The sequence below is a fragment of the Sinocyclocheilus rhinocerous genome, unplaced genomic scaffold, assembly GCF_001515625.1.
Source record: "Sinocyclocheilus rhinocerous isolate Xijiao unplaced genomic scaffold, SAMN03320098_v1.1 scaffold617, whole genome shotgun sequence".
Classification (NCBI taxonomy): domain Eukaryota; kingdom Metazoa; phylum Chordata; class Actinopteri; order Cypriniformes; family Cyprinidae; genus Sinocyclocheilus; species Sinocyclocheilus rhinocerous.
The window spans coordinates 78,885-90,858 of NW_015632743.1; the positions used below are offsets into that span (position 1 = coordinate 78,885).

Genomic DNA, 11,974 nt, shown 5'->3' on the forward strand with positions numbered 1-11,974 from the left:
GGACCAAACCTTATTATATCAATAATCACTACAACAAATTCCAAGGTTGTCCAGTTGCCAGATCTTGTATGAAACGCATCTTTCTCACACGATCGACGCATACAAATTTCAACCCATTTGTCCCCTCAACTTGGCAACCTACAGCCCAGTGATGCTATTGATATGTGCCCAGGTAGTATCGCGGGAAGGAAACAATTGATCACTGGTAGAAATGGGAGGAGAAGACTCAGGTGGTGCTCCAGTGAAAAAAACTAAATATACATGTAAATTGAGATATACCTTACACTTCAAAAGGCTATTTAATTGATTACATATGAGCGCTGCTGCTTTGTTTACTGCGGTTACAGGGGTAAACGGCTATATTCCTGGTGAAAAGCACCACCTGCTGGCAGAGAATTAATTAGCATTTTTCAAGAAGCCCTGCGCTTTAGACTAAAGCCAAAAACTACCCTTATTTTTACGCAGAAAACACGCAGTTGTAAATGTGAACTGGTGGACCGACAAGAAGATAATGAATTATAAAATTCTAAAGATATAGCCTACACTAAGATATATTTATGTTACTAAATGAATAGAATTGTTTGATAATAATTGTTTAAATTAATATAAAAATAATATAATATGTTACTTTTGACTCCTTGATTGCTAATTTACCTCATGATATAGTTAAGCAATATCATATAGCAAAAGTGCTATTTTTCCCGAACATATCTCACGATTGCAAACAACAGTTCAATAAACAAGAATTCAATATTGTGTTACATTTCTGGCATGATATTGTCAGTAGCCACAGCAGAACTGTTGTGTGTCTCTAAGCAACACAAAGTGTATCGTTTGTACTTAAATATTTTACAGCTAAGGGATTCATCTTACAGAGAGAGAAAAAAAAAAGTTTGGGAACCCCTATCCTAGGAAATTCCAGGCCCCAGTGTTATGACGAGGCCCCTCTCTGACTTCCACAGTGGAGAAAGCTTTGCTACATATTGTTTGGATCTTTGTGGACTAACATAAACAAGTCATCAGATGAGGCTGCTGAGAACAACTTCCAGATATCTTAGAGGGCAAGAAGAAGATCCCAGTGCAAGGCACAGAAAGGAGAAGACTTCCTATTGGTCCACATGCAGTTTCTTTCAAACTAACTGCCCTTTAACCATCTTGAAACTCATTTCTAAAGGCCCAGACACACCAAACTGACATCAACTAGTGAACTAGTGGCATCGAAAGCCAACTGCAATGTCGCCTCAGGTCGACTGTTTTGGGGCAAAAAAACTGCACCTGAACTGACTGTGAACACTACAGCCAACAGCCAGCGAGCATGTATGTTCTGTGCCTGTGTGAGAGTGAAGAAGTCTCCATACCAGCAGGTGGCAGTAGTCTATATTCAAAAAGGAAAACCTGTATACAAATCCTAAACAAAGCAGTGCCTGTTTACAATTTTTACACCAATCTTTTTCACCACAGACCGTTTAAAAAAAATCGATACAGATGAGATGACGAAAAATGAGAAGCGTCTTCAGTGTATGATCTCTTAACTTTTATTATTTGCTTGCTTTCATCACTTACATTTACAGTGTTTTTTTCATGCAATGGTTCGCTAAGCTGAACAGCCAACCAGACTGATCCCTTCTCCACTGACCATTCAACATGTTCAAATGGTGGAAAACAGCAAAAACTAGGCGACAGACACTCAGTGATGGCCCAACAGTGGCCAACAGCCAACCATCAGCTTAGTAAGCTTTAAGAGCCACAAAGACCCATCCAAATCCATTCATAACTATGTTTGAAAAGCTTACAATTGATGTAAACTCAACACATACAAATCATACTTTTTCAGAGAAATATGTATTCTTAATGACTGCTGACAACAACAGTTGTAATACAATACAAATACAACAGTTCAAACATAGAAATGAATAGATGCATGATCCAAATTCAAACTGTAATCTACTTCTCACTGGAGAGAAATGTGATAAATGAAACCTTTCAACCCTTACTGTTGCTACGTCCGACAAGCAGAGCAGGTTACGTTTGGTATGAGACAAGTCTCAGCTTTCAAATTTGGTCTTTTTTTTTTATTCCATCAATAAATACCATTTTGTGGCTCTTTAATATTTTGTGACAGATAGCGTCTCAGTTCAAGCGGCACGTGAACCGATCATCTTTTCATATTTACTAGTCAAAGCATGAAATAAACATGAATGAACATCAGAAGGTATTTTATTTTAACTGTGGAAAGATTTTTCAAGTTTAAGTCCACCGAAGTTAATCTTCGGTTTGTTTGTTGGACAAAATGGCGGATTCTGCGTTAGGATTGGTCAGATCGCCAGTCAATCAATCTCCCTGCGAAGGGTCAATTCACAAAGCGGGTCACTGAGTGCTGAAAGTGTAAAGGTCATCAGTGCCCTGCTGCCAAACTTCCACTGACATTAAAGGTACTGTATGTAATTGTTTTACTGTACCAAAGCATAAAAACACCAAAATATATTCGTAGATATTTAGGAAACATGCCAAGTTCACATACTTGTTTCTCTGAAAAACAACGCTAAAGCCAGTTATTCTACTTTGAAAATGTGCATTCCGTGTCAGAATGCCTGCTTTTGTTTTGGTCTGTGTGATTCCGCCCACTGCCAGTTTAACCAATAGTATTTTGACACTCCGGGTTGACAGAGAGCGGAAAAAAGTGCATCACAGCCATGGAAGCCAGCAAATGAACTGGCTCAGAGATTGCAGATTCTACCCGACCTAAAAAGCCTCGGCATCAATCTAAAAACCTCTAAGACCAGAGGCATATTAAAACGAGGATAAATCAACTCATCAACTTACAGTGTAAGACTCACCGCTTTCATTGTCGAATGCGATTATTCCCGTTGCGTGTCTTCAATCTGACAACTCGCTGGAGGAGGGGCCGGGAGAAACAATATTTTGAATTTGGACTGCAGTACCCATTTCAACCGCCAGCTGTTAATATTACATACTGCACCTTTAACATCAGCACAAAAACTGTGCGGCAGGAGCTTCGTGGAATGGGTTTCCATGGCCGAGCAACTGTATGCAAGCCTCACATCAACAAGAACAATGGCAAGCATCAGATGGTGAATCACGCTTCTCTGTTTGATAGCCTGATGGGCGAGTCTGGGTTTGGCAGATGCCAGAAGAAAGTTAGCTGCCTGACTGCATTGTGCCAGCTGTAAAGTTTGGTGGATAAAGATATGGCTGAATGAGTTTGGTGTGGAAGAACTTGACTGGCCCACACAGAGCCCTGACTTCAACCCCATCAAACACCTTTGGGATGAACCTGAACACAGATTTTGAGTCAGGCTCTCGTCCAACATCAGTGCCTGACCTCACAAAGGCTCTACAGGATGAATGGGCAAAAATTCCCACAGAAACACTCCAAAATCTTGTGGAAAGCCTTCGCTGAAGAGTGGAAGCGGCAAAGGGGGGACCAACTCAATATTAATGTCAATGTATTTAGAATGTGATTTCATTAAATTCCCTGGTGGTGTAATGGTCAGGTGTCCAAATACTTTTGTCCATACAGAGTCCTTCATCTGCGTGTTTCAGATTGCTAGGACCCCATTCATTTAAGAGAAACAAGTCTATCTTTTCCTAGATAATGTAACTCTGCCATAGCAACATCCAACTTAATTGACATTATATGCATTTTATGCACCACTTCTGGTCACTTTTACCTTTGTACAGTGAAATTCACCAGGCAATCTCAATAGAAATCGTCATGATCAGGAATTTTACATGAGGCAAACAAACTTCCCCATTTGGATTTAGAAATGGATTCAAGTTGAACTCTGAATATGCAAATTCACTGTATAAACCAACATAAAGCTGCTTATTCAGTGGGATGCCCACCACACATTATAGGTCTTCTTTGTGTGTGTGTGTGTGTGTGTTGTTATTTATGGATCCAATGGTCTTGTTAATGTAAACACCTTGAGTCCAACACAAATTTCCCCTTTGGGGACAATAATAAAGTCTATTTAATTTGATCATATTTCATTTCTTGGGTCCTAAGATCTGTACTTGAGCAAATCACTTCTTACTCAACATGCATAAATCAATTTTAAAATAGAAAAACCCAATTTTAAGAGATTTTTTTCCCAACTCAACTGGACCTGACTTTCTGAACTGGTTTTGACAAAGACAAAAATCAGAGACTACCGATAAGAAACAGTAGGTGAAGATTTAAAAGTGTGGCTATCTTCCTATCTTATTTGAAGATGAAATTAATTCTTTGATCCTTCTTTGTAATGTTTATGTTAGCATATGACTGCTATTTAATGAATATACTTGCACATATTTTGGTAACAGAAACCCACATCTCCCCTTTCAGATTATTTCCTAACGAGACCATCATGCAGTGAAATGCATGTCCTCACCCACAGTCAGGCAGAACTGCAGGACGTGTACCGCTCCTTCCTCCTTCAGGAAACTCATAAAACGAAACAACAGATCCTGTTGCTCTCTGATCTCCTTTAAATCCAATTTCAACACCTGACAGAAGAACAAACAAAAGAAACGACCTGTAAGGTTTTGTTCAAGACATTTACTAGATGCAATAACTCAAAAAACACTGAAATAATATCGTAAGTACACTTTGAAATTGATCAACCTTCTCACTACAACTCTTTTCCTTAATACGTCTTGATAAAACCTGAAATCGTAATATTAAGGTGGCCAAAGTACACACCGAGGATTTCGTGTTGCGTGGGTCTGCAAACTTCTCCAGGAAGGGCACCAGCGCAGATGGAGGGTCAGTCACTGGCTCAGGCTAACAGCACAAATGACAGAAAAAAAAATATGAAAAAAAAAACATGTTTAAAAGGCAGGAAAGTCTGATTGACCAGACTATAATTCATTTGGTTGAATCACTCACTGGAGTATCATCAATGAAAATGAGCACCATGTGATTCACTGTGTCCTGGAAAACAAAAAAAAGTGATTCATGAATATGATTAACAACTACAAGAAAAACAACATTTATTTACATTTATACAGTGTACCAAATGCAGCTATTGCAAAAAAACAAACAAAAAAAACACTGTAATACTTTAATCAATTTAATTTATTAATGAAAAAACACTATAATACTGTAATCAATTTAATTTATTAATTAAAAAATCACTATAATACTGTAATCAAATTAATTTATCAATGAAGAACAAAGAGAAAATATATCTATGGTTTAATGTCCTCATTTAAGCTGTTTCACTCACAGGATCAGCCACGAAGTCCATTATTGGCAGAAAAACAGAACCTGTCATGACCTCTCGAATCAGCAGGGCCAAAGATCTGAGAACGAACCACAAAGTGTGAGAGATGCACCTGCAGTCTGTAGCTTTGGGGGGCATGACGTAAGGAAACAGCAGCTCTGTGAGCTTCCTCAAGTACAGCAGCTCATCTTTGCGGCTCCGCAGAGCCACATGCAAATCGGCACCGTATTCAGCTAGTGCTGCCTGCTGGAGACCCTCTGTATTCTTCACTGCTCACACCATTTGAACAAAAAAAGATGGTTAACAAAATTAATTAAACTGATGGTGCCACAAATGCAAACTGTCCTTTACACTTAAGATGAGAGATGCTCTACAGGTGAATGGAAGTCCCACAGTTCAGTTTAAAGAACCAACCCTCTCTTGATAGCTTATTTATTTAGTTCTTGTAATTCTAGACCGAAGCTCCTCTGATATTAAATGATTTCATCACAGGACGCACCTTTCTGCTGTGCTTTTGCAATGATCTCAATGTGCTTCATAGCGGCCTTCATCATTTTGTCCATCAAAACTAAGGGAACATCCACCTACAAGACAGTTTTAGTCAGTATGCCACTTTGTAAATCTATAGAAAGCTACAGTATGTAAATTGTGAATTGTGTGAAGGTGTATGCACTCTTTTTGCTCGGTGAGCCAGAACTGCAGCAAAGAAACGGATTGTTTGTCTCAGTTCATCGACACACGCCTCATCACCTGTAATATCTCTAATGGTAAAACATCATAAAAGAAAAAAAACTTGAATATTGCTTACATTTTTCCAGCTAAAGCATGGAATAAGAGTAACTTTTGCCTTTAAAGCAGACACACCTGTACCATGGGTATACAAAGTTCTCTAGAACTAACTCCAAAACCTGAAGATCAGTCAAACAAAGGATTTATTAATTTGATTTATTAATTTGCTTATATATCATTTTACTCATGACTGGAATTATGGCTCTACCTCTGAAATACTGGCATCCACTTTGGACGGCACTTTTAAGTCCAGCCATGGCTGATAGTTCTCCAGCAGAAGGGTAGGTCTTTGGAATAAAAACACAAATAATTACATTTATGTCATCATTATTTAAGTTTTTTTTTTTCAAAATACTAAACAACTGATCTTGCCCTTTAATTTGTATTGTAGAATGCTACAGAATTATTTGTTTGGTTTGTCTTTTTCAAGCTAGAATGTTTCTTTGCGTTTTAAGTTTAAACCCAAGATGAATAGCGTTTAAAAAGAGTCTTTAAAACCCAATATTGTGTTCTCCCTTCTTACTTAAACAGAGATACTAATTAGTAGCTGCACTTAAATCATCAAAAAATGAATAATGAACCTTAAATATAGGATTTTTTCCACATTACAGCAGGCTGGTGGAAAAGGGTTTAAATGTGCTTACTTGTCAGGAATGTAATGTAAAAATGTAAACAAAAAAAATCGTAATTATCCAAAAAAACAGACCTAGAAGTTTTGTATCACCTTGGTTCCCCTGACAAAAACCCATGGATTTTTCCATTTGGCTTTTGGAATGTTGCAGAAAATAAGCTTTTGACCAACAAAAGTTTCTGATTCTTGGACGTTTTGTTCATCATGATAATCCAGAACTTGTACACAACTATGAATTTTGAAGCCAAAATACATTAGCCATAATTAAAAAGCTAAATGTAAGCTATAAATGGACTACATTGTGGTCGCACAACTTCAACATCACTAAGCTTCCAACAACTCTTTTAGTCTTTATTTAAAAAACATTTTCCCTAAAAGATTTTATATCATACCTGTGGCGTTTGCACTGGTTTTTCCCACATACTGCACAACTGTGACCCAGCGGGAATAATTCTTGCTGTTTCTGTGGCTGAGGATGCACAGACATACAGTATATTAATCATTAATACAGTACAGACATTAAAGTCTCAAAAGGGTTTAAAAGACACTAAATATTCAGTAATATTATCAATTTGACAGTACTGACACTATTGGATGACAACAAAACTTGAACTGAATAATGACACTGTTGTCTTCTGTAGATCTGCTTTATAGCTGAATCACATTTGTTTCATAATTGACAAATCGACACTATTGACTTTTTAGAGCTGCTTTACCGAATTTGTCTCATATTTGATGAAGTTTGCATCACTGATAGTTGTTTTTATTACTATGACGCCGCTTTGAAACAATCTGTATTGGATAATGCATTATAAAAATAAAGGTCACTTGGATTCAATATAATGCTGATAATATATACAGAATGCAAACCAAAGTTGTAGACTGTCACTGTCTAACTGCAGGCCATCATCACCAACAACACATGAAATGGGCTCAAGGTCATCAAGATTTGACCGGGATGATTGGAAGAAAGTGGCCTGGTCTGACGAATCAAGATATATCTCCTATATTAATTGCCTATATACTAGCACTACACTAGCACTCTCTATTCTATCTGCTTGTCTTCTTTTTAATTATTATAACATAATAATAACAACTTGACCCTCTAACACTAGATCTATTCTACTTCTTTATTCTTTTTTATTATTATTTAAAAAAAACTTGCTACATGTGCTGCATTAGGCTAAACTGGGACTTGTCATAGCACTTACTGTATATATTGCTGCTCTTGGTTTGTTTGCTTCTATTGTCCTCATTTGTAAATCGCACTGGATAAAAGCGTCTGCTAAATGATTAAATGTAAATGTAAATATGCTCCCCCAGTTTCCTCTCAGTATCCAGATCACGGTGACCTCAGGATGGTGCAGGCCATGTTTGAGCATTCTAAGGCAGACCCAGATACAGATCAGGAAGATGACATGGATTCCTTCCTGCCTGAGACCATCTGGGGGCTAGGAGTGAAAGGAGATGCTCAACTGTGCCCCCTCACGGCTAATAGCAGTACTAAAAAGAGCGAAGATGGAAAGGGAGCTGGGGAAATTATATCTGGGAGCTGAAGTGGAGAAAGATGCATGGGAAGTGATCTCACCGTTGCTGAAAGACTGTATCAAAAGTAAAACTGATTCTGATTGGTCCAAGGTACAGTACTTCTGTTAATCACAGGGCCAGGAAAGATGGAGCAGACTACATAGAAAGACTGATGTCAGCATACATTAAGCACTCTGGTATGGTAACGAGAGACACTGACCTCGATGACTTGCTGAAGCAGCAGGGTAACAAGGGACCATTTGTTGGGATATAAAAAAAAGCACTAGTGCCAATGGTGACTTCATTAGGCCCCGATCAGAAAGAACGTGTTTTTTGCAGTGAGGGGTGCCTTTTTTAAAATTGTTTTCTATTGGCAGTGAGCGTCTTGCATGCCTCGCATTTTAGCTGCCTGCTGCGCCTCGCGTTTTTGTAGCGCTCTGAGTGCCTGAAGTTGAAAAAAAACAACAACTCTAAGCAGAAAAGCGCCCAACGTCATTCACGTTTTTTTTCCTGTAGATGTGGGTCTTTTGTTGTGGTGACGGAGGTTTACAGTTGCTTGGAACGTCCGGAGACTGCAATGATGGAGGAGAAACTTATGGTGGCTGTCGCAGGTTACCTGGAGCTGTTTTTTATTGTTGTTTTTTTTAAGTTTCTGCTAATATGACAGTTTACTTAAAGGGGTCATATGAAGCGATTTCAAGTTTTCCTTTCTCTTTGGAGTGTTACAAGCTGTTCATGCATAGATAAGATCCCTAAAGTCTGAAACCCAAAGAGATATTCTTTATAAAAGTTAAGACTCGTCCACGCCCTCCTAAAACACCTCGAGTAATTATGTCCCCACTGGATGCAAAAAATGCCTTGTTTGTAATGGTTTTTATTGGTTTTGTGTCGTTGCGCCGGAACATGGCATCACAGTATGGTAGGGGCGTAACATTTCCGTCACACGTTTGAGGTATTCAGCCAATCACAACGCACTGATAACTGGCCAATCAGAGCACACCTCACTTTTCAGACCGATGAGCTTTGTAAAAATCGACGCGTTTCAGAAAGGCGGGGCATAGAGGAGAAACAATAATGTACAGTATGTGGAAAATAATGTGTTTTTTTTTTTTACCTTAAACCGCATAAACACATTTCATTACACCAAATCCACAAAATAATGTTCTTTTTAGCAACATCATATGACCCCTTTAACAGCAAACCAAAGATTTTAGAGCGCTATAATCCTTGATTAGACTGACAGGACAGCTGATTCGCTGATTGCCTAGCAACATAAAAAAAGCAGCACACTACTCTTTTCTGAACCAAAGTGAACCAAAAAAGGCAGTGCGGTGCACCTCGTGTTTTCAAACCTGAAACATGTATTCTGTCTGATCGGGGTCTTACTTGACCCTACGCAAGAGGGGGTCAGTTTACCCAGCTGCACAGGCACTTGGGGTGACCCTTGCTTGTCAGAGGTCGCCATGATAAAAAGGGGCACTGGGAGATAGACAGAGAAAGCAAAGAAAGAAAGAACCAAACATCAAGCAAAGTGGGCATCAAGAAAGGTTTGGCATGACATGCAGCGGCACCGTCTCAATCTGTCTGGCGCGGATAAAATAATTATAATGCTAAAGGTGAGGTACAGTTCATATTTCTTTATTAAATACCTTACGAAGTCATTTGAAAACTTTCTGAGAGATGTAATTTCACAAACAGCTTGAGTGAATCACCGCACGCTCTCTCTTTCCCTCTCTAAATGCGCAAATGGCTTCAAATCAGCACATCGTGTCTGCACTATAAGCGAGCTGCACGAGGCAGTGTCACATTGTCACTAAAGTTTATAATTTGCATTTCTTTTTAAGTCTTGCCAGCGTTTAAACCATTCAGCACTCGCACGCTCTCCTAGGGGCCACCTCACATACAGCTCACAAAATCAGGCTTGCGCTGTGTGTAAGCTATTGTGCAACAACTGCCCCATTGTAAAAACAAAAATGCACTGCATGATCAAACATTTAGGTGAGATAATTATATTTTGGAAAATGTCTAAAAAATCCTCCAAAAATCCTGATTGGAGCACCCTTAATCACTAATTATTTACTACAATTTTATCTCAATAAAGGTAAAGACTGGATGCACCAAATGCCTCGTTTATAATGGGTTTTTAATGTTTTTGTCTCGTCGCTCCGGCCTGACAGGGCATCATTACAGTATGTGAGGGGCGTAACATTTCCGTCACACGTTTGAGGTATTCAGCCAATCACAACGCACTGATAGCTGGCCAATCAGAGCACACCTCACTTTTCAGACCGATGAGCTTTGTAAAAATCGACGCGTTTCAGAAAGGCGGGGCATAGAGGAGAAACAATAATGTACAGTATGTGGAAAATAATGTGTTTTTTTTTTTTACCTTAAACCGAATAAACACATTTCATTACACCAAATCCACACAATAATGTTCTTTTTAGCAACATCATATGACCCCTTTAACAGCAAACCAAAGATTTTAGAGCGCTATAATCCTTGATTAGACTGACAGGACAGCTGATTCGCTGATTGCCTAGCAACATAAAAAAAGCAGCACACTACTCTTTTCTGAACCAAAGTGAACCAAAAAAGGCAGTGCGGTGCACCTCGTGTTTTCAAACCTGAAACATGTATTCTGTCTGATCGGGGTCTTACTTGACCCTACGCAAGAGGGGGTCAGTTTACCCAGCTGCACAGGCACTTGGGGTGACCCTTGCTTGTCAGAGGTCGCCATGATAAAAAGGGGCACTGGGAGATAGACAGAGAAAGCAAAGAAAGAAAGAACCAAACATCAAGCAAAGTGGGCATCAAGAAAGGTTTGGCATGACATGCAGCGGCACCGTCTCAATCTGTCTGGCGCGGATAAAATAATTATAATGCTAAAGGTGAGGTACAGTTCATATTTCTTTATTAAATACCTTACGAAGTCATTTGAAAACTTTCTGAGAGATGTAATTTCACAAACAGCTTGAGTGAATCACCGCACGCTCTCTCTTTCCCTCTCTAAATGCGCAAATGGCTTCAAATCAGCACATCGTGTCTGCACTATAAGCGAGCTGCACGAGGCAGTGTCACATTGTCACTAAAGTTTATAATTTGCATTTCTTTTTAAGTCTTGCCAGCGTTTAAACCATTCAGCACTCGCACGCTCTCCTAGGGGCCACCTCACATACAGCTCACAAAATCAGGCTTGCGCTGTGTGTAAGCTATTGTGCAACAACTGCCCCATTGTAAAAACAAAAATGCACTGCATGATCAAACATTTAGGTGAGATAATTATATTTTGGAAAATGTCTAAAAAATCCTCCAAAAATCCTGATTGGAGCACCCTTAATCACTAATTATTTACTACAATTTTATCTCAATAAAGGTAAAAAAAAAAAAAAAAAAGGACTTTATCGTGCACATCCAAAACCCAAAATGGGCTCAGGTGCAAGACAAAAAATAAATAAATAAAAGTAGATTTCCGTATACTGAAATGAAAGCTCCAGAAAGTTTTGATTGTAATAAAATTCTGGATATTTAAAGGGTGCAAACATCTTCCTTTATTTTAAAGGGGTCATATGACGTTGCTAAAAAGAACATTATTTTGTGTATTTGGTGTAATGAAATGTGTTTATGCGGTTTAAGCTTAAAAAAACACATTATTCTCCACATACTGTACATTATTGTTTCTCCTCTATGCCCCGCCTTTCTGAAACGCCTTTCGATTTTTACAAAGCTCATCGGTCTGAAAAGCAAGGTGTGCTCTGATTGGCCAGCTATCCAATGCGTTGTGATTGGCCGAATACCT

The 11,974-nt window shown here is 38.8% G+C and overlaps 1 protein-coding gene across 4 annotated transcripts in view; it reads right to left on the minus strand.

Annotated features, from left to right (window-relative positions):
• LOC107742985 (sorting nexin-14) overlaps positions 1-11,974 on the minus strand; it is a 61,597-nt gene that overhangs the window by 47,386 nt on the left and 2,237 nt on the right. For all 4 annotated transcript variants that reach the window (XM_016556078.1, XM_016556076.1, XM_016556077.1 and 1 more), the window contains 10 exons: positions 7,041-7,117; positions 6,226-6,304; positions 6,093-6,136; positions 5,902-5,989; positions 5,728-5,812; positions 5,341-5,497; positions 5,232-5,307; positions 4,892-4,936; positions 4,706-4,786; positions 4,395-4,509 (listed from right to left, as the gene is read on the minus strand). In XM_016556078.1, coding sequence (XP_016411564.1) covers positions 4,395-4,509; positions 4,706-4,786; positions 4,892-4,936; positions 5,232-5,307; positions 5,341-5,497; positions 5,728-5,812; positions 5,902-5,989; positions 6,093-6,136; positions 6,226-6,304; positions 7,041-7,117 — 847 coding nt within the window. The remainder of the gene's footprint in view (positions 1-4,394; positions 4,510-4,705; positions 4,787-4,891; positions 4,937-5,231; positions 5,308-5,340; positions 5,498-5,727; positions 5,813-5,901; positions 5,990-6,092; positions 6,137-6,225; positions 6,305-7,040; positions 7,118-11,974) is intronic.